The following is a 22,932-nucleotide window of genomic DNA, read 5'->3' as shown; positions in this document are numbered from 1 at the left end:
AACCACAAAATATTATGAACTTTTAATAAAAGAACACTTTCCTGAAAGTTTTAAAAAACTGTTTTTGAAATAAAATTATTGAAAGGGTATACTGCATACCGGAAATAACTGATCCAAAACGATCAACACCAAAACATATTCTAATAAAGTTACTGGACTTAAAAAAAAATCTTCTGGGTATCCAGGCAAAGTGATCAAGTCACATATTTAAGAGGGAAAAAAAATCAGACTATGATCATCAGGCTTTACCATAGTAATGCTTTATGCCAGAGGTAAATGGAGTAATATATTCAGGAAACTCAAGGAAGTAAAATACGTGCTCAGGATTTTATATCCAGCCAAATGATTTTCAAGTACAATGTTCACAATTGTTTTCAACATTCAAAAATTTAGGGAATATTGTTCCCAAGGGCCCTTCCTGAAGAATTCATGACAGAATGAGCTTTAGATATCCAAAATAACTAGAGAGGGAAAGAAAAGAAGGGAGAGATGAAGTAGCCATTTTTCCACTAAAAGAGCACAAGCCTGAAGCTAAAGACTGCAAAGTGGTTTTATCATTGAGCTGTTGGACCAACCCTAATTTGCCTACCCTTGAAATCTGGGTTATTTTATAAAAGTCAAATCCTATTTGTTTTTTAAAAAATAATTTTGTAGAAGAGCAGTAAGTGATAACATGGAAAATTGTTCATGATATATTGAGTGAAAAGAACAAATTGTAAAACAGCATGATCTCATTTTCTAAAGAGAGTATATGTGTAAATATTAATACCAAAACATCAATGGCAGTTTTCCGTATATGATAAGACAATGGTGGTTTAAAATATTTTTTTTCTGGGTACTTTCCTTTGCTTTCCTCACCATTCCTGCCAGAGGAATGAAACCATGCTGTAACAGTCTCTTTGGTAATGAGGTCTAAATTGGATTAGAAAACATGGAATTTTATGCTGAAGGAAGCTGTTACTATAACTCTTCAGCATACTCAGCAAAAATCTCCAAAATTAGAACTGTAGTAAGAAAGAAAATAATTGCACTTCTTACTTTTGCAACATTTTCATATATAGGAATGTATGATTATGGATTTGTTTTTTTTGGACAGCCCAGTATTAAGATCATTTAGTGTGAAAGGAAAAAAATAAAGAAAAATAACCCTTAATTAATCTCACTTTGGTTACTGAATCCATCTATATTTCTGACTTTATTGAATAGAAATGGGAATCATAGATTCTATAAAAATTTTACAGAAATTTTTTTTCAGTTAAAAAAATTATAAACCATGTTTTAAATTATAACTGAAATAATACGTAGAAAACATACCAATGAGCCAAAACCTAGGGTCCAGAAATGCTCATTTCGGACTTCCAAAACTCCATCCAAGGTAGACACCTAATCAAAAACACAGAAATAGGGCTGTTTGCATTTGACATATTCAACACAGTTCAGTCACATTATGGACTTGCTCTACGCCTAGAAATGACATGACCAAACCCTACATGAAGATACTCATTAGCCAAGAGAAGTCCCAGACCATTCACTCAAGATACCATTTCTGCTTGTTCGGTACTGAGTCAGGGCTTTATTTTCCAGTTTCTTACCTGCAGCAATCTTTGCAGAATCAGGTCTTTACACCCCCATCCCCACTTTGTTCAACAGTCTATGGTTCTTTTCATTTTATTAGTATGGTATCCAGCACTTGTGGTATTATTATTTTTTTTTTGTCTTCTTGATCATTTCTTTCTCTGAATTCCCTTTAACAAATTTCTGTACAACACAGGATGTTATCTGGATGTGGGCCAAAAGGAAATTCCAAAGCCAGATATACTGCGTGTGGCCCACTGGTACAGTGGCGCAGGCTCCATTAGCTGGGACAAGCAGCCAGCTATACTGATCAGAGTGGCCTTTGTGATACTGACAACCAATAGTTTAAAATACTCTCAACATCCAAATTATTTGATTATCTTATTCTTTCATTAGTTAACAAGTTGAATTTTATAACAATACAAAATATAAACACACAGATAAGATGTTAGGTGGTGAAGCAATCAACCTATAAAAGTGGCCTCTGACTCAATCAAAATCCTGTTTGAATACAGAATCATAAAAATCACAGCACTTACGCAGCAAAAAGTGTGGCCTTAGACCATTACTTTTCACATTATTTCAAGTGAATTTGGCTTCCAGACTGAGCAATTCATCAAATTTTTCTATTTTTGTCACTATGTTATATCTGACTGTGTCATTATAAAGAACACAAACTCCTCTAAAAGAAAATTCTAAAAAAAGGGTTGAACTTATTTGTACTCATTCTTTGCATTCTCTAGTTATAAACTAAAATGAGTTTTGGCCAATGATTTGTGAGAGGAATTGATAAGTATCCCTTTCAGGGCCACATTAAACTGCCAGTGCAACACTGTTCAAAAAATTTTTTTTTACTTACTATTTCATCTTACCTCTCTGATAAGTTTGTCCAACTGACCAATAACATGGGGTGGTGTTGTCTGGGGAAAAAGCAAAATAAAATATCAATCTAGGGAGATAAAAAAACTTTTGAAACAGTGGTCTTGACACTTAAAAAAAATGGGTTCTATACCAGTCTTTGCTCTGTTTGACATGTGCCCTAACACAATTTAGAGAAGAGAGGTTTTAACTGGCTCACTATTGGAGCAACATCAGGAGTCAGCCCAGGCTTATTTTTTATCTCACAAAGAAGCTGCTATCTCTAGAACTAAATAAGCCTTAAAGAACCAACCAATCAACAAAAAAATCTTTAAGAAAGCAATGTTTTGTGTAAGTCATAGCACTATACAACTAGTATCTTATTGTTGTTACTGCTTCTGGACAGGGAGATACAACCCGTAAGTATTAGAAAAGGCATGCAGGAAAGACAGAAGGAAAAGCAGTGCTGACGTATACATCTAGTCCTGGGGAACAACCTTTCTATTCAGGGCCTTGTTGACAGGTGTTCCTTTTGTTTCAATACATAGTGATTTATCATTTTTTAACTTTTACTCTGAAATTTAAAAGTCTCACTAACTCAAGGATAGGAAATAAGAAAACAATTATAACAAGATTATACAATAGCCAAAGTATATTTATTATAGGAAAATAAATATCTCAAAAATAATTTTAAGCAATATTGTTTTTACTTGAAACATTATTAGAGGAAAACTTCTTTTTTCGTTTATGATTTTTGTCTTACATTATAAATGCATGATGATCTGTGCCTATTTTGTGCATCACTATAATTTCACCTGGTCCTTATTATACAAATTTCAGAGATTACTGTCTGGCTTCATTTCTAACAGGGCCATCCAGTGGCTAAAAATTTCACAATCTGGTAGAAGAAACACATATAGTTTCATAATCTGGTAAAAGAACATGGATAATTTTAAGCATGCACACTGAAAGAAGACCGTTACCTGGAGTAATACTTTCCCACTGTACACGCTCATAGGATACATAGTGCCAAATGTCATCAGCGCAATGGCTATTGCTGAGGCAGTGTCTACAGCAAAATAATTACTAAAAGGAAAAAACAATTCTAAATCTTAAATGTATGCTTCATTGAGTTTCTTACAATTTAATCTACTAAACATTAATTATCTAAAGCAACAAGACTGTTTTATCACAGTTGGTCACTACTACCAATGGGAACATCAAAAAGGAAAAGAAAGTTTTCAGAATTCTTTCTCACCAAAGTTTAGTGGAAAATAACTAATAATTATGTTAATTGGTACAAAGAGAGATAATGAAGAAAAAAAATACGAGCATTTCCCCACTATGTATTTTCAATCTACTTGTCAACTATAAAGATTTCATATATATCTATTTGCTGCAACAAATAAAAATATTCATATGGTAATTTCCGATAAGGAGAGACTTATGGACTTCATCAGTGATTCTATTTTGCTGTAAACAATAAGTTTCCAATAATTACTGTTAAATGTTTTTAAAACTCCTCAGGAATTTCCCAAGGTGAGATTCTCCAGGAATCTGTCATAACAACACTGTGACTGAATGCAACATCTCACCAGTAGTTCACTGTTCTTTTAACAAGACTGACCAAAATGCTGATGGTTACAAGCTGATCATGTACTCTTTGTCACTTTTTCAAACATATTAGGAATAGAAACATGAATTAAAACATAGTCTCTGCCTTTGAAATAGCAGGAGATTCACGTGTGAAAAACATAATAAAGGACTTTGGGTACAAAGGAGTCCTATTACGGATGCACAAAGGAGTGAGTGGCAAGCCTACTGGGGCAGGAATAATCCAGGAAGGCTAAACATAAAAAGAGGTGACATTTGAGCTGAGCCTTCAAAGATGAGCAAGATGATGGGAGTAAGATACTGCAGACAGTGAAAGCACCACGTGCAAGGGCATGAAAACCCTGATGCAGCAATGAAACTATAAAGACTGAAGTATAGACAGATTGATGGATAGCTAGTAGGTTGGCAGAGGCTTCATCATGCTAACAACTTTTAATTTTTTTTAATATGCAAAGAAGAGGATTTTGAAACAGGAAAATATTATGTCCAGATTTGCAACTTTTAATGATTACATTAGTAGCAAAACAGCAGATAACTACAGATGTACGAGAATACAAATTGTAAGATCAGAAGACAATTCTAAAATTAGGCAAAGGAAATGACGATAAAGGCTTCAATTCAGGAAAAAGAATGGGAAGAAGGAAAAGATGAATATTAAAAAGAAAGATTAAATAAGAGTACTGTTTCCAGTAGTCAAGACATGGAAACAATTTACATGTCTGTTGACAGATGGATGGATAAAGAAAATGTGGTGTACACGTACACACACACACACACACACACACAATGGAATATTATTCAGCCATGAGAAAGAAGGAAATCCTGCCATTTGTGACATGGATGGATCTTGAGGGCATTACACTGAGATAAGCCAGACACAAAAGAACAAATATGTATGACTTCATTTATATGAAGAACTTAGAGTAGTCAAACTCATAGAGACAGAAAGTAGAATAGTGGTTGCCAGGGGCTGGGGGAGGTGGAATGGGTAATAACTGTCTAATGGATATAGTTTCAGTTAGGGAAGATGAAAAAGTTCTGGAGACAAATCATGATAATGGTTGCACAACAAACTATTGTACTAATGCCTGTGAAAGTACCAAACTGTAAACTTAAAAATGGTTAAAATGGTAAATTTTATGTATGTTTTAACACACTTTAAAAACAGAACGCAATGGAATAGATAGTAGTACTCACTTAGATGGGAAATACAAGAAAAAGCAGTTTTGGGGATAGGAAAAATCGGTTCAGTTGAGGTAGACATGAACAGAAGTAAGATTTACTTTTTGGAATTCAACAGAGATCTGGGCTAGAAATACAGGTGTAGAAATCACACTGAGGTAGCAAATAAAAACAAATAATTGTATATGATATCCTGGGAGAGTATACAAAAGGGTAGGGAGTCAAAGAATCATGTCATAAAATGTTAAGCTTAAGGCAGCTGTAAAGTCCATTTCCTAAAAGGCCTGCTTTTTAAAAACTGATTCATATCTACTTCTCTTCCCTCGTTCAGCAACAGCAGCTGTGGTGCTCTCTTTCACTGGCCTGTTCTCATCAGGCCAGCAGTAGGGAATATAAATTGTTTTCCAGTCTGCATTATAGATTGTGGTGAAAATTTTTCATTGAATCCAACCCCCTTTATTTTTCAGATGAAGACACCTGAGGACAAGACTTGACCCAAAGTTACACAGGGCATAAGCAAATATACTATAAACTTAATCCCTATCCGTCCTACCGGTCTCCTTAAAAGTCAGGCCCTAGAAATTGAAACACACTTGATAGCAACTAAAAACACTTACTTAATTTCAATTAGCATGTATGTAATACAAAGAGCAAATGCTCCAGCAAGATCAATCAAAACAAATGGATTCATCCGGGGAAGGAAGATACTGCTAAGTCCTGGAATAATTCCACACAAGCTATGAAAAAACAAACAAAAAGAGTACTCATTAGCAGAATTGTGTATTACTGATGAAAATCTTATAAAAGATGACTTGTATTTTAGTATCACATATCTTTTAAAGAAAGCAAAGAGGATTGGAAACAAAACACTCTCACTTGTAAAGGTCTCTTTCGCATCATCAATTAAAAAGAGAAGGTAAAGGGAGAATAAGAATTTGATCTGAGATTCATGGAGTGACCTCAGCAATGACTAATGTGGTCTCCATGACAGAGGCATTTCTTGTGCATTCCTTCAAAGCTATGTTTATCATGAAACCTCGTAACATCTCACCTTCGACTAAGATCCGCAACGTGTTCTTGAAGCCAACTCGTACTAGCAGCTTTAAAAAGAAAGTACTTAAATTACGTACATAGAAGAATAAACCACTACCAGAAATACTTAATTTCTTACATTAAAAAAAAAAGTTTGGCCTTGACTGTATAACAAGAGGACACGTTATTCCTCAAACCTAGAACCTTTTCTCTTTTATGCCTTTTAGATACTAAATGAAAAGCACTTTCCAACTACAATATATAGCTTACCTGAAGGAATCAGTGAACTTACACAGGTCACTGTTACTATTAATTTGAAGTTTTAAAGGCTCATTATACTGTAAAGCAGAGGTTCCTAACCAGTATGCTGAGAATGGGTTGCAGCTCCATCAATTACTAACTCCCTCAGCAATCAGAAACAGGTGGGGATCTGGCTACATGCAGACACCTGCCCAGTCAATGTTCCCGGACAAGTAGCCTCCAGGCTCAGGCATCCTCTTACATTTATCTCAGGGTGCTACAGAAATATTCATTTTTTATGTATACCATGATGTAAAAAAGGTTGGCAAGCCCTAAAAACGTAGTCTAGTACAGCAGTTAAGAGCAGACTCTAATGCCAGAATACCTGGCTTCACACCAGCTCTGCCCTTAACTGGATGTGTGGCCTGGGGCAAGAGACAATCTCGCAGTGTCTCAGGATAAAATGGGGATAATAAAACAATTCATTTTGTATAGGAAGAATTAAATGGGTTCTATGTAAAGCATTTAGAATCTGGCAGTTAGAAAGTGCTCAATATTATTCTGCACTCAAATTTCAACTAACGTAATAAATCTTGATGTTTCTGGGAACTTCCATTTCCAGTTAATAAAAATACAAACTATATAATCTTTCTGGAAATAAACTTGGCAATATATATCAAAGACCTAAAAAATACTGTATTTTTAACCGATTTATAATTTTTTTGGGAATTTATCCTAAAGAAGAATTAGAAATGCATACAAGAAGTTCTATACAAAAAGGTGGTTAAAGCATTATTTATAAAAGGAAAAGTTGGAAGTGTGTAACAATAGACTAATGTTTTACAATATTCATTACAAATTATTATGCAAGCATTCAAAAATCATTTTTTCAAAGAGTATTTAATGACAGGCAATAAAAAACAATGGCAACTGAAAAAAGCCAAACATAAAATTGCAAATTGACATAATTCAAGTCTGTAAAAAATATGTATATGTACATAGAAAAAAGTTAAAGGAACAAAATAGAAATGTTAAGATGTTATCTCTAGGTTATGAGTTTATCATAACCCTGATTATCAGTATTGTTTCTTTCTGATCTTCAAAGAGATATAGTTTCCAAATCTTTATACCTTCTTAAAATTTCTAGAATGAGCATACTATTTTAATAATTTATAGCTTTTTCAAAATAACTCTGATCATCACAAATATCATTATTTAACTTTCTAGCTCATGCAGTAATTCTTAAACTCTAATTCATACAAATACAACTCATACTTCATAACACTCAAGTTGTTTAAACTTGAATGGGTATTTCAAAAAGCTTTCTTCCCTTGATTGCATTGGTGTTTAAGTCAGTGAGATCTTAAAAGAACCTCATCTATCTTTGTTTCAAAGTGTGGGTGTGTGGGTCCATGTACAAAGCCCACTTTTTTCTCTTCTCCATCCATCAGTGATTAATCCTTTGTTGGTTAGTAGGATTCCAAGACACTGAAATTACTGAAAAATGCCAATAGTTTAGATGACTGAAGTAAAAAGTCAGTCTGAATTTGTAAAGATTTGAAAATAAAAAAATATTTCAAAAGGCATAAAGCTTTGCTACTTTCAAATATATGCCTACCCACCACTTCCCAAGAGAAGTTCCTCGGAACTTATTCAATTAACAGAATATAATTATTTGCAATGAGCAATTCAACTATTCTAAGTACAATGATGCTTCTAAAATGCTTGCAGTAAACTTTCCTTTGGTAGGTTATAACATCTAAAATCTCATTCATGTCATTTGGTGAATGAAATTTTTCATTACATATAATCCAACATACACGTCAGTTCTGCCTGTTCCTAAGCAGTGTTATTTTAAAGCTTGAAATAATTTGATTTTGTTTTATAATTCTCTGCCTAGAGAAGACTTTAGAACCTTTGGGGTGGTCCTCTCTTCTCTTCAGGATATACTTTCTTGTTGATTTATGAATAAAACAAACAAAAGATTGAATTTATGAAAGATAAACTGTATTTTTTTATTAACGGTAAATAAAAAAACATACCTTCAGAGACATAAGCAAAAGGTTTATTCCGAATAGAAAGCATCGTGAAGAGATTGAAAGAAAGAGCCACAAAAGTACCAACTAATAATCTTCCCCTAAAAAGAACAAAATTCATCATTATTTTTTTCTTGGTAATAGTAATACATAATTTCAGCATGCAGAGAGATAAAGAGATCGGAAGGCAGAGTAGTCTGCTTCAATGGTTTGATATTTGTAGACCAAGAAATCTCAACTTGGTTTCTAACCCCATGACCCATGTCCTGTCTACTGCTGCTCCATCCGACACAGGGCAAAAAAACTCTTAGCATTACTATCTTCTTATAGGTGACTGCTGTTAGAAATAAATTTGTATAAATGCTAATGGTATTTGGTTTACAGTCTACCGGCCAGGTCAGACTGTCTGAATTAAAATGATCAGAATAGGTGAAGTCTACATAATTGGCAACTATGTGGTAGATAATAATTCTATCTTTTTACAGATGCTACTAAAAGATTATAGGGATCAAATTCTAACTTACAGAAGAGTAGATGGGGCTGGCTTAGTGTGTTGACCTGGGCCTGGAAATATTGAGGGACCCCAGGTCAGGGTAGAAAGGCCTTCCTGTCTGGTGAAAAAACGTAAGGGCTTGGGAACAGTTAAGGATGAAAAGGAGTCTTGGGATTTGGGGATTTCGCTTGTGAAGTAACAGTAAAATGTACATTGCCACACTCTTAACTCTGATATTGGCCAAAGCAACCACTATTTAACAATATACCAATTAATAACTGAGAATCAAACTTAACAGTAAATTATATATGGCAAAAGCAAAATCTCACGTGTGTATCTCGGGCTGCTCCAAAAAGCGTTCTGCACTAAAAGAAAGAATTAGTGTATTAAATAAATCCTATAAATCATAAAGTTAAAAGGCTTTATTAAATATATAATTAATCCAGTAAGTTCACAAAATCTTTTACTATGATAACCAAGTATTGATTGTTGGCAGTGACAAGGCAAGGAAATTCACAAATTACCAACATGTAATGTCAACCTTTCTCTACCAAATCTGTTTCAATGGGTTTGCACTGAGCATTAAAACATGTCTTACTATATCACTAACTTTCATTCACATCTACTTTTGACTGGATTTAGTAGTGTCAAAGAAGGTAATAAAAGAAGGATGAAAAGAAGGGAGAGAAGTCTGAAATATGAAGAAATTATACTAGTAAAACTTCAGTACCGCTCACTTTAATCTGTATACCCTTCAAACCAGATGTGTCTCACTAGATTCTTTCAAATTCCCGAAGGTGGACTTTATAGGTAAATTTATAATGGCAGTAACATCACATACAAATGTACCTTTCTTTTAATATAAAGAGAGCTCCCAATTGTGCCAAGACTGTGGAGGCAAATACAGCCAGGACTTCTAACCTTTCAAATCTGAAATCGGAAAATTAATTCAATCAGTTTAATTCTTTCAATTTACAAACTAATATGTCTAAAACACATTCACTCCCTCAATATACATGTGCCTACTATAAGCCAAACACTGTTGGAACAGACTACAGAATTTCTAGAATGATAAATAATGAACATCCCAGATTTAGAAAAGAGTGACTATTTGTACAACATATTTTCCCAGGACAGACTTATGGCTCTTATTTTTTAGAAATAACCATTATATTAATAACAGCTAACATTTAATTGACCCATCTTGTGTTAGACACACTGGTCACAGTGCTTAAAATATTACCTCATCTAAACCACCCAAATTCTTATGAGGGTTACTTTATCCATTTTTTTTTTTTTAAAGAGTTAAGTAAGTTGAAACACAAAGAGAAAACCTAACTGTTTAGAACCACATAGCTAGCAAGTGAAGTTGTCAGGTTTTCAAACTAAGCACTCTGGCTCCAGAGTTCATGATTATGACCACTGCACTGCCTCTTCTACACATAATTGCAGTTAATTGAGTATGTTTCATAATTCCTAAACTATCAGCTGGAGGCCAGGGCTCTTGTCTTATTTATTTTAGTTTTTCCCACAACACATAGTTTAATGGCATTCAATACTTCTGGTAAGTATAATGCTTAAAATTTCTCAAGTAAATACTTATCTTCAGAAAAGACAATAAAATAATTAAGGATGTTCATCACATTTCTGTTTGTAATAGTGAAATGTTGGAATTAACAACACACTACTATGCATTATTAAAAAATAACAATATTTATTGATACGAAAAATGTAAATGATAAAAGTGGTTTATAGGAGAGTATGAAAAAAAAGTATGTGAATGCAGCAGCAGTATTTGTGGCAATCGATAAGCTGATATTAAAGTACATACAGAAATGCGAAAGGTTTAAAAAAGCAAAGACAATCTGAAGGAGAACAAAGCTGAAAGATTTACACTACCAGATCTCAGGATTTCAAAACTACAGTAATTAACACAGTATAATACTTATTAGCAAGGATACACAAATACACCAACTGAAGAGAAAATATAGTCCAGAAACAAAGTTACACATAGTCATTTGATTTATGAAAAAGGTAGCACATAATAGTAGAAAAAGGATGAATTTTTTTCAATAAATGTTTTATCAAACAAAGCTATACAGAAACAAATGTTGACCTCTACCTTGACCTCTACCTCAGCCCATACACAACCCATATACAAAAATCAATTCTAGTTTGACTGTAAGCCTAAATGTGAAAGGTCAAACAGTAAGATTTCTAATAACAAAGTAGAGTATCTCTATGACCTTGAAGCTGGCAAAGATTTCTTGACAAGTACACAAAAAGTACTAACCATAAAGAACAAGACTGATAAACTGAATTTATCATTGAAATTAAAAACATTTCATTCATCAGAAGATACCTTTAAGAGAATGAAAGAGAAATGGGAGTGAGAGAAGATACTTCTATATAAAGAAGTTCTTTTTATCAATAAGAAAAAAAAAGGGAACCCAACCTAAAAATGGATAAAACATTTTAACAAGCATTTCACAAAAGAAGTAATCTGAATGGTCAATAAACATAGGGAAAGTGTTCAAATATTCATCAAGAAAATAACTTAAACCCACAATGAGATATCACTGTTTACCCTAAAATGGCTTAAAAAAAAGAGAGACAGTACCAACTATTAGTAAGGACATGAAGCAATTAGAACTCTGATTCTAGTGGGAATGTAAACTGGTAAACCCACCCTGGAAAACTGTTTGGTATTATCTTCTAATGACGAACATATGCAAATCCTATGACTGAGTAATTACTCTCAAAGACATGTGCCCAATATAAATAAGTACACATGTATACCAAAAGACATGTACAAGAATGTTCATTAAATAATTTTATTTATAATAGTTGAAAGCTGAAAATAACCTAAATTCCTTTCAATAGCTGACCATATAAACAGATTTTGGTATATTCACATCATGGACATATTAGAGCAATGAACAAAAATGAACTACTGTTAAATGAGGGTAATATACTGTAATCCCATTTATATGACTTCAAAAACAGGCAACAATCATCTGCAATGACAGCAATCAGAAATACTAGTTACTTTTGTCAGGGTTTCACTCTGATTCAACATTAAGTCATTAAGAGAGGCTTTGGGGAGGACTTGTGATGTTGTATATTGTGATCTAGATAAGCAGTTATACAGGTATATTCATTTATTAAAATTTATCAAACTGCACATGGATATAACACAGAACAAAATATACTCCCTGCTACCATGAAATCTGTATTTTAAAGGGGGAGACAACAGAAAAACAAATAATTTATAAGTTCTGATAAGTTCTACATAGTAGAACTTATTACAGTAGTCTCATGTGACAAGGGGCTAATTAGCTGATCTGTTTTAGAATCTACTTTGAATGGGACCCAATCACTTACTGACTCAGCATTTAGTGATACTAAGATCAGAATAACAAAATGGGCTCACTTCACAAAAATCAGGTGATGAGCATTTCAAGTAGAGAGAGTAATTTGTACGAAGATCTACAGCAAGCATGAGTTACATTCAAATTACAAAAAGACAGTGTGGTATAGAGGCTGTGAGAGTGGTAATTTAAAAAGAAGTAGGCTAGGTCTGAATCTTATATATATAAGGCCCTTGTAAATGAGAGAAAGGAATCAGGATTTTATTCTAAGTATGATAGGAAACAAATGGATGGTTTTAAGCAGTAGAATGATAGCACGATTTAGGTTTAAAAAAAAAAAACCACTGGCTGCTATATGAAGAATGGACTATAGCGGGTAAAAACAGAGGCAAGGAGACCAGCTGGGATGCTAGACACTGGTTAACGCAGGAAACAGAGGTAGCTTGTTTACGACAGTAGTAGTGGAGATAGAAATGGGAGCTGGGGCAGGTTCTGGACAAGTTTGTAGGTTATCTTGCCATAACCTGCTGAAGGATAAATGTGGATGATGAGAAAATAATTAAAGATTTCACTTGAGCAACTGAGTGGTGGTGCATTTACTAAGATGGAAAAAACTGCAGAGGAACAATCTTGGGAAAAGAAAACAAGAATTTTAGCCTAGTTTAAAATATTAATTAGACATCCATGTAAAGCTGGCAAGAAGGTAATTAAATTATGAAATGAGACAAATCTCAGGGCTGGAGAACTGGAATTTTGGAATTATTAAATATAGAGGATACTTTACACTATGTGATTGACTGCAATTATATTTAATTGTTCCTTTTTTCCCTATTTACTCTAAGCAAGTAGGCCAAAATGGGAGCTATCATGTCCTTACTTGACCTTGTCTCCTGGTCACAGTAAATGATCTAAAGACTAACATCCATACCAGGCTGGACCAATCAATAATATTCTCATAATTTTTGAACTAGAGTTTGGGGAAGAGTCCTTTCCTCTCTAGGATAAAGATGAGAGGGTTCAAGGTCTTGCTAGAAGTTATCACTGCAGGATAGTGGAAAAAAGTGGTCTGAGAAACTGAACCTAACGTGCAGAGAAAAGCAGGCCTGAGAGGTAAGAGAAAGACAATGTCTTGAGTGTTCAAGTTCCTATGCCAGTTTACCTCAGCCTTCACACATGTCGGTTATGTAAACTACCAAAGGCTTCACTTTTTCCCCCAAACTAGTTTAAACTGAATTTCTGTCACTTACAACCAAAAATCTTGACTGAGAGTCACAGATTTCCATATATAAACATCTATACTTTAAGAGTGAGCACCACAGTAATAATCTCTTATCAAATTTCAGTGACACTTATGAATATCTTCATTTTGCATTAAAATTTCATGTTTACTTTGTACCACTGTTTAGGTCAATAAAACCTGATTTTGTGCAAAAGAATATAATCCCAATAATGGTATTGTGGAGAAGAAGTGTAAGTCTGGTCCAAGAGTTTCTTTACCAAATTAAATTCTTCTTTTAAGTTGTTTCCTTGAATCTGAAAGGAACTCATTTTTTTTCTAATGTATTTTTAAAAAATCCTCTGATATAAAGATTACCTACCAACCTTCAACTTTCAGTAATTTCTAAAACTATAGAAACAGGAATCTCAAAATCTTTTTCAGTCCATTGCTATCATAAATCCAGTCTTAAGATAAAAATACATCTCTACCACTGCATTAATGTTTAAATATATCCCATTTACTTTAATATCTAGAAGATAACTTACATGAAAATCCTTTGTACTTTAACTGAAATAAGAGATTACCAAAATATTATACAGCTTAATATGAATGCTTTAATATTTCATTTATAAAATAGAAAAGAACCTGATGTGAACATTTTACTTTAATATGACTTAAATTTAAACATTCATGCTTCTTAACTATACTCCTCTGGGAAGGTGCTTTTTTTTATCCACTTTCTCTATTTGATCACCATTCCACTAAACATGCAGCATTTATTTTTTAGAAAAACTCCAGCTGGCTCTTTACTGTGCAGTATAACTACTATTTTAATAGCAAAAAATTAGCAGAAAATAAAATAGTTTGAACTTACCCAAATGAATACGCAGGGCTAGGTTTCCTCATCATTACCCAGTAACTGATTAAACATGTTACTAAACTAAGTAAAAAGGAAAATAATTTTAGCATTAGAAATAGAGCTAGAGGAGAACATAAAGAAATTAAATTTTCAGAATACTTAAGCTGCTGGTTATCAGTGTGTGCAGAGACTAAACCAATAAGTTACTCTAATAATTTATAATCTAATCAAAATAAGCATCCAGATACATGGTAGTTTTAACATGTGGAGAAGCTGAAGTTTCAATATATCATTAAGACAGTTAAATAAAAACTAAACACATGCTTTCATTACTCAATAAGTTACCCACCCTAAGTGGTTTCCATAACTGAGCCTGCAAAAAGTGACACAGTAACAATAAGGGTAATTTGTTTTATCTACACATATGTAATATATTTAACTTTGATAAACTTTATTTAATTTTTTAAAAAAGTTAAACTAAATATAATAACACCTTGATAACATTCTAGATGGGATAAAGTTACGGTCATTTTCTTTTTCTTTTTTGGTCATTTTCTAAGTGTAGTGGAGATTCACTCTAAAACAACTTACTACAGTGTGGAATTCAGGTAACAACTATTTGTTTTAGGCCAATCAAGCAAATTTAGTTACATGACTGATGAAAAGACATTCTTATACTTCTATGGCACAGATCTTGGAGATATCATCATCTAAGCATTTTGCAACCTTTATATGGAAATATGAAAAGTCCCACAAAGCAGAGCTAAGAGGTTGTCTCACTAGCTCACAATTACACACATACTTTGCAGTTATTAATGCCCCTCATTTCTTTTCCCATCTATGGTTACAGTGGGAACTGGTATATTCTTACATGTTCCTGCTCCCTGGTCACAGCTGACTCATCTACAGGTAGGCACCTGAAGCACCTGACCTAATGTCTGGGTATCATCTTTTCTGTTGCTATATAAATGGGACATTTTCTTCTGGAATATCTCCTAATTATTATTTGTATGTAAGATCCATGTTGATCATCTTACTCATTTCCTTTAAGTAAAGAAAATTTCATAAATTCAGTGCAACAAATTCCTTATTAGCCTCAAAATATTAAGGAGAGTTTTTAATACTTACCTAAAAAGATCAAAAATGGTCAGGTAAGTATATGCAGTTAAAGCTGCAAAACAACAAAATGTTTGGTTAAAATGTTACTGAATCCATTGTTAGGGAATAAATTGCCATAATTGTTCATACCAGAGGTATCCAACATCAAAAAAAAATCATGAGTCACTGATTAATCTCATATTTTGGCAATTATCTAGTAAATTTGATTTGATTAATATATGTAGCTAAGTTGGTTAGCTACATATATATTATATGTATTATCTATATATATACAAAAGCTTAATTTAGAACCTAATTTTTTCATTAGGAAAAATGAAGCAGCATATGCTCAAAAGCCCTGTGACCAATTTTTTGCCTTCTTCTGTCATGAATACTATTTTAAATGAATTCCTTAAACAACAGGATGAAAATAATTGTACATAAAAACAAAAGAGGTCAAGACACAAGAAAATATTCCAGATTTCTCTTTTCAAGGAAAATCCAATAAATCTCAAAATCTTATTTATACACTACATAAACTAAAGTACTTATCTATCACACTAAAAAGAAATCTCATGAAAAGAAACATGCACTCCAATGTTCTTAACAGCACAATTTACAATAGCCAAGATACGGAAGCAACCCAAGTGTCCATCAACAGACAAATGGATAAAGACATGGTGTACACACACACACACAGACACACACACACAATGGAATATTACTCAGCCATAAATGAAAGTCTGCCATTTGCAGAAACATGGATGGACCTACAGAACATTATTCCTAGTGAAATAAGTCAGAGAAAGACAAATTCTGTATGATATCACTTGTATGTGGAATCTAAAAAATAAAACAAAAGAATGTATATAGCTAAACAGAAACAGACTCACAGGTATAGAAAACAAACTAGTGGTTACCAGTAGGGAGAGGGAAGGGGAGAAAAGCAAGATAGGGGTATGAGATAATATATATGAACTACTATGTATAAAATAGGTAAGCAACAAGGATGTATTGTACAGCACAGGGAATATCACCATTATTTTGCAATAATTTTTAATGGAGTATAATCTATAAAAATTCTAAATCATTATGCTGTACATCTAAAACTAATATTGTAAATCAACTATACCTCAATTTAAAAAATGTTTTTAAATCTCACTTTTTCAAATCTACTTAAAGTTTTTTTTAAAAAAATAATTGCTCACTTTAAATGATAGCACCTAACAACTGAATCAAACTTTACAGTTTATAAGGTACTTTCCAAATAGATTCTCTCATTTAAATCTTTTAAGTTATACTTCAGAATAATATATTCTTTGTAAAGGAAGACATAACATTTATTTAAAATCAGAACAATAAAAGTGAAACTAATATTTAACTCCATAAAAATAAGAATAATGACATACCTATACTATTGGTAGAATTACACCACATAAGCAGGAAGCCAGTACATGTTAAATTTATTGCACCAAAGAGCAGTATCTTCCAGGACTGTGAAAAAGAAAATCATTCGTATTTGCACAGTGCTTATAAACTTCACTGGGATCATACAAGTTGCTATGATTCATGCTCTGATATACAAAGGAATAAGCACAACTTCTTACAAAAAGTCGAAGTGCCACATTTTCTACAAGTATGAAAATTATCATTAACAGTTATTATTATAAAATAAAAACCTAAAACAGTAATTCTAGAAAGGGAATTATTCAAGAGAAAATAAATTCTGACACATAAACTCTGTTGAGAAAATACGCTGACATTTGAATATAATTTTGTCTCTATAAACATGTGTATGGAGACAATGACAAACAAATGGTGCCAAATGTAAAGCAACTGATGACTCTGAGTAAAGGGTATATGGGAGTTCCTTATACTAATTATGTAACTTTTTTGTAAGTTTGAAATTATATTAAAATAAAGTTACCCTGCCCACCCCATTCCCCGAAAAAGGGGCAGTACCTGGTTATCTACCAAATAAGTTGTATGAAAACAGGACTGCAAAAGAGGGAAAGATTACCATGGCTTAGAGTTTCACAGAAAAGGGAGGATCTGAGATACACCACAAAATAGTTAGAATTCAGAAGAAGGAGGAAGGGCATTCTATAAATAAAGGAAGAAGAGACCAAGTGAAGTGTGTTTTATTTTTGTTCCACTCCACTCCCCACAAAGGGAGATCTATGCTTATATGAAAGCAGAAGTGAAATAAATTAGTGAAAAGGCAGTTATCTGGAGGTGTTAAAATTAAACATGTACTTGCAAAGGTCAAGTGTGGTATGGAATAAGATAGTTTTAGAATGTAGATGAAAGGTGTAGGTTTAGAAAGGAAGACAACCTTTGAGAAAGGTGAGAAGGCTAAGATGACTGAAGAGACAGAGAAATTGTAAGGCAGAAAGAAGTGACAGTGATATAGCACGGAGCTAAGAGCCTATAAATCTCTAAAGAGAAAGAAGCAAAGCCATTTTTTAAAACTGAGGGATACTGTGGAGTAGGACTGGAAACTTAAATCCAGATGAGAATCTGTAAAATAGCTGTCATGGGGAATGTACTATTGAATCATCAAAGAAGAGAACAAGAATTACCAGCATGAATTTGTGGTAGACCCGGTTCTGGAACTTCCTCTGCATCCAAGAGCAAAGCCAGAGAAGCAGGTGAAACAGGAATGCTGGAGACTTGAGAATTGATAAGATAGGTTAATGGGACAAAGGACTCTAATATTATTAGAGAGGACATTAATAACATGACTGGACATGGGTCTGGTTAGGACAGGGACTCCTCAAGTCAGAAAAGGAAGATAAAGCGTGAAATACATGCTGTCCTACTTCTGAATCAAGCTATTCATCAACAAGTATTTAAGTACTTAATAAAAGACACTATTCTATGCACTGAAGATACAGTAGTGAACAAAACAGGGATCTTATAATCAAGGTGGGGTGACAGACAATAAGCAAAAATACAAGGTCAGGTGGTGATTAAGTGCGAGGAAGAAAAAGTATATTAAGAACACAGTAATGGAAGATTTGGAAGAGTTACTCTTCTAGACAACATGGTCATAAAAGACTCCTTTGGTGAGGTGACGTGACCAGAAACATGAAAGAGGCAAAGGTACTAGGTGTGCAGATACCTGGGAAAGAAGACAGGAACCACAGTGCAAATGCCCTGAGACAGAAGAGCACCTAGCTGAGAGCTAGACAAGAGAGGTGAGAGAGAGTCTGGGGCCATATCAAGTTGTATCTTGTATACCAGGAAAAGAATTGGGATTTATTCCAAGTGAGATGGAAAGTATCTTAGCTTTCATTTTTAAAAGATCATTCTGCTTCCCCATGTAGAATATAATGCATAGGGGCAAGGATGGAAAGTAGAAAGACCATTTTAATGTGACTGCAATAATCCATGTGGGAAATGATGGTGGCTTCAAAGGTGCTAAGAAGGTATTAGAACAGTCAGATTCTGGGTATTATACTGAAGACAAAGCTAGCAAGATTTACTTATGAAACAGTTCTGAGGGGTGAAGGAAAGAGAGGGGAAAGAATCACTCCAAGATTTCTGGCCTGAGCCATTTAATGAGGAAGTGACAGAAAGTCAAAGTTCAGGCTTGATCATATTAAATCTGAGATGCCCATTAGATACCCAGGTGAAAATGTTGGGAAGGCCATTATACACAGGAATTGGGAGGTAGGGAAGAAGTTAGGAACTGAGATATAAATATGGGGTCATCAGCATATGGTAGTGAAAGTGTCACCTGGATGGAATAAATATAAACAAGAAAGGCCGGAGTTCTAAGTCATGGGACACTGCAAAACTTAGAGGTCAGAAAGATGAGACGGAAGTAGCAAAGGAGACTAAAAATAATAGCCAAGTAAGTAGGAGGAAAACCAAAAGTGGTACTTCAGAATACAAATGAATAAAGTGCTTTAAGGAAGAAGCGACTGATTTTTGACAAATGCCACTGAAGGTCAAATAAGAAGGGACATGAGGATGACTGTTGACTTTGGCAACATAGAGGTTATTAGTTACCTTGTAAAAGCTGTTTCTGTAGATAAGTGGAGACTGGAGCCAGATTGGTTTTAACAGAGACAGGGAGAAGAGAAAGCGAACAAAGAGAGTAGAGACAATTATTTTAAGTAGTTTTGCCATAAAAGGAAGCATAGAAAGAAGCAGCAACTGAGAGCAATATATGGCATGTAATTATGACACAAGGAGAGGAGAATGAATTAACAAGAAACAACAACACAAGAGACAGAAAGATCAGTTACAGGAATGTCATCTGTGAGAAGGCAACAGTGGAGGGATTGGCCTCAAGACAGCAGATTGGACAGTTCTTTCACAGAAACAGGAAGGAAGCAGGGTGTTGGTAGGTGTGCTAATGACAGGATGCAGAAGTTTTCTTCTGATTATTCCTTTTACCCTATTGAAACAGGAAGCAAGATCAACAGGTTAGAGTGAGGATGAATAAGGTTTTGGAAGTTTGAGGACAGAAGTGACAGAAAATGGCTGAAACTGTTATTTAAGAAAGTGGGAAACTGAATGAACTAGGAAGATACAGTATGGGCAGTGCTAGTTGCATACTTGACCATGAATTTAAAGTGAGACCTGTTGGCATGTCTGTGTGTTTCTTTCAGGCTACACTCAGTAGCTTGTATGCAGGTACAGAGTAGAAAGAAAGAGGACTTAATAAGGTTAAGGATTTGCCAAGGAAGTATGTTAGACAGAAGGGGAGGATAAAGAAGTTGAAGGCATATGCAAGAAAATAAAAATGATGGACCACAGAGTCTAAACTGATAAATAAGCAAATGAGGATAAGTGAAGCAAAAAACAATGAAAATATGGCAGAGTCAGTGGACTGGAGGTCCTAGTAAGACTGACGAATTACTGGAGTTGGGGAAAAGGGAGGGGTGAACTGGAAAGACTAGAGATGGTGACTGAAGAGTAAAATGCTTGAAATTGAGACAATGGGAAGATATAGTTACTATAAATGATAAAGTCCATGGTATGATCATAGGAGTGGATAGTTAGGAGGGGGAGAAGGCGAGATTATCTGTGGTGAGGAAGTAAGGAACTGAGAGGTAAGGAGCTTCCACATGAAATATGAAATTACCAAGAACTAAGACAGGTGTAGGAATGAAGAGAGATGAGCCAGATATGTCTTTTAAGATTTAAATTATGACAGAGATTATCTACACAGTTCAAGTCTTCCTGTATCAGTTTTGTTCCTACTACCTATTCTGTGCTTCAATGAAGTGTACTGTTAAAGAATTTTCTGATTACTTCTGCAATATAGTTGCTTTCCATCAACATAATAAAGCTGTAGCTATCAGCTCTCAAGAGATCATCCTAAATGGTCTAGACACACAAGAATCAGATAAGTTTCCAATCCTGGCTCTTGAAGTTTAACATTCAGGGATGATAGGTGTTTGCAGCCGCCGCCGTTGCTCTCCAACTCGAGCGCCGCCTCTAGCTTGCCGAGCTCCAGCCAAAGGAGGAGGTGGGTAAGTAAGGAGGTCTCTATACCATGGCGCGTAAAAAGCAGACCGCCCACAAATCAACCGGTGGTAAAGCACAGAGGAAGCAACTGGCTACAAAAGCCTCTCGCAAGAGTGCGCCCTCTACTGGAGGGGGTGAAGAAACCTCATCGTTAGAAGCCTGGTACCCCGTGAAATTAGACGTTATCAGAAGTCCACTGAACTTTTGATTCGCAAACTTCCCTTTCAGTGTCTTGTGCGGGAAATCAGGACTTCAAAACAGATCTGCGCTTCCAGCGTTCAGCTGTTGGTGCTTTGCAGGAGGCAAGTGAGGCCTATCTAGTTAGCCTTTTGAAGACACCAACCTGCGTGCTATCCATGCCAAACGTGTAACAATTACGACAAAAAACATCCAGCTAGCACACCACATATGTGGAGAACGTGCTTAAGAATCCACTATGATGGGAAACATTTCATTCTTTAAAAAAAAAAAAAAAAAAGCTCTTCTTCCTGTTATTGGTAGTTCTGAACATTAGATTTTTTTTTTCCATGGAGTCAAAAGGTACCTAAGTATATGATCGCAAGTGGAAAAATAGGGGACAGAAACCAGGTATTCGCAGTTTTTCCATTTTTGTTTGTGTGTGAATTTTTAATATAAATGCAGGGACATAAAGCATTAATGCAAGTCAAAATTTTTCAGTGAACAAGTTTCAGCAGTTCAACTTTATAACAATTATAAATAAACCTGTTAAATTTTTCTGGGCAATGCCAGCATTTGGATTTTTTTAAAACAAGTAAATTTCTTATTGATGGCAACTAAATGGTGTTTGTAGCATTTTTATTATGCAGTAGATTCCATCCATTCACTATACTTTTCTAACTGAGTTGTCCTACATGCAAGTACGTGTTTTTAATGTTGTCTGTCTTCTGTGCTGTTCCTGTAAGTTTGCTATTAAAATACATTAAACTATAAAAAAAAATTCAGGGATGATAATATTTCCAAATACTTCAATTACTGAGTTCTGACTACATTCCAAGATTTTAGAAACAGGGGATATAGTGGTTAAAAAAAAAAAGAAAAGAAAAGAAGCCTTTAGTTTGGTATCACAACACATGGTCAATCATTGGTACTGCTTATTATGTTCCACTGAAGCTAGGATTACTTAAAATCCATCAAATATTTACTGAGTGCTTATTTTATACTTCTATTAAAAAGTGAGCAAAAGACATATAGTCACTGCCCTCAGGGAGCTTACTGTTTAAGACAATAATGAGAACAAAGAAAATAGAATAATAACTATGAGGTCTACACTGGTGACCAAAAAGGGTACAGATGATTTTTTTATTTACAGTCTTGAAGCATAACTTATTTTTCCTGCCTAACATTAAAAATGAGAAAACATGATTTCAGACCACATGCACTTTATTTGTTTAATAATGTAAGGCAATGCCTAAACAATTTCTCTTCGGAATTCTAGAATTAGAGTAAAATCTAAAGTCTAGTTTTCTCCCAAGCAAAACAACTGTATAGCAAAGTATTGTTAATTTTACATTAGAAAATTACTTACCCAATGTAAAAAAATGACAACAGTGTGGTGGGATCAAGAGTGATTTCTATTTGTCTTAAAAATCACCTTTTTTCAATGTTATAATATTGTTTGCGCAATAATTAAAACTAGAGTTAATGAATAAAAATAACTTACCCTTCGGTCAGCTGCTACCAGTCTAAATTCCTGTAATAACTTGCCAAAAAAAGATCTTTGTGGTTTTCTGAAGAGATGAATTGTCCCCTTTAAAACAGACAAAAAATACACAGGTCAGCATGAAAGTGTCTAATCCTCTTCATAGTTCCTGTGATATGATACAGTACGAAGAACTAGCATTTACTGAATG

General features: G+C 34.2%; 1 protein-coding gene across 3 annotated transcripts in view; it reads right to left on the bottom strand.

Moving 5' to 3' along the window:
• SLC30A6 (solute carrier family 30 member 6) overlaps nucleotides 1-22,932 on the bottom strand; it is a 44,040-nt gene that overhangs the window by 16,982 nt on the left and 4,126 nt on the right. For 2 of the 3 annotated variants that reach the window (XR_012511855.1, XM_010967617.3), the window contains exons 2-13: nucleotides 22,743-22,829; nucleotides 16,987-17,071; nucleotides 15,608-15,650; nucleotides 14,495-14,560; nucleotides 9,880-9,960; nucleotides 9,360-9,395; nucleotides 8,544-8,638; nucleotides 6,281-6,329; nucleotides 5,847-5,966; nucleotides 3,417-3,519; nucleotides 2,448-2,495; nucleotides 1,315-1,383 (exon numbers count right to left, since the gene is read on the bottom strand). Coding sequence is in view for 1 of the 3 variants with exons in the window: in XM_010967617.3 (XP_010965919.1) it covers nucleotides 1,315-1,383; nucleotides 2,448-2,495; nucleotides 3,417-3,519; nucleotides 5,847-5,966; nucleotides 6,281-6,329; nucleotides 8,544-8,638; nucleotides 9,360-9,395; nucleotides 9,880-9,960; nucleotides 14,495-14,560; nucleotides 15,608-15,650; nucleotides 16,987-17,071; nucleotides 22,743-22,829 (882 nt within the window). In the remaining 2 variants the exon portion in view is untranslated. Of the gene's footprint in view, nucleotides 1-1,314; nucleotides 1,384-2,447; nucleotides 2,496-3,416; nucleotides 3,520-5,846; nucleotides 5,967-6,280; nucleotides 6,330-8,543; nucleotides 8,639-9,359; nucleotides 9,396-9,879; nucleotides 9,961-14,494; nucleotides 14,561-15,607; nucleotides 15,651-16,986; nucleotides 17,072-22,742; nucleotides 22,830-22,932 lie in introns of those variants that run through there. The other variant, XR_012511856.1, reaches the window with a different exon arrangement.

This window comes from Camelus bactrianus, chromosome 15 (assembly GCF_048773025.1).
Source record: "Camelus bactrianus isolate YW-2024 breed Bactrian camel chromosome 15, ASM4877302v1, whole genome shotgun sequence".
In the NCBI taxonomy this organism is placed as follows: Eukaryota; Metazoa; Chordata; class Mammalia; order Artiodactyla; family Camelidae; genus Camelus; species Camelus bactrianus.
This window is presented reverse-complemented; position numbering and strand designations above follow the sequence as displayed.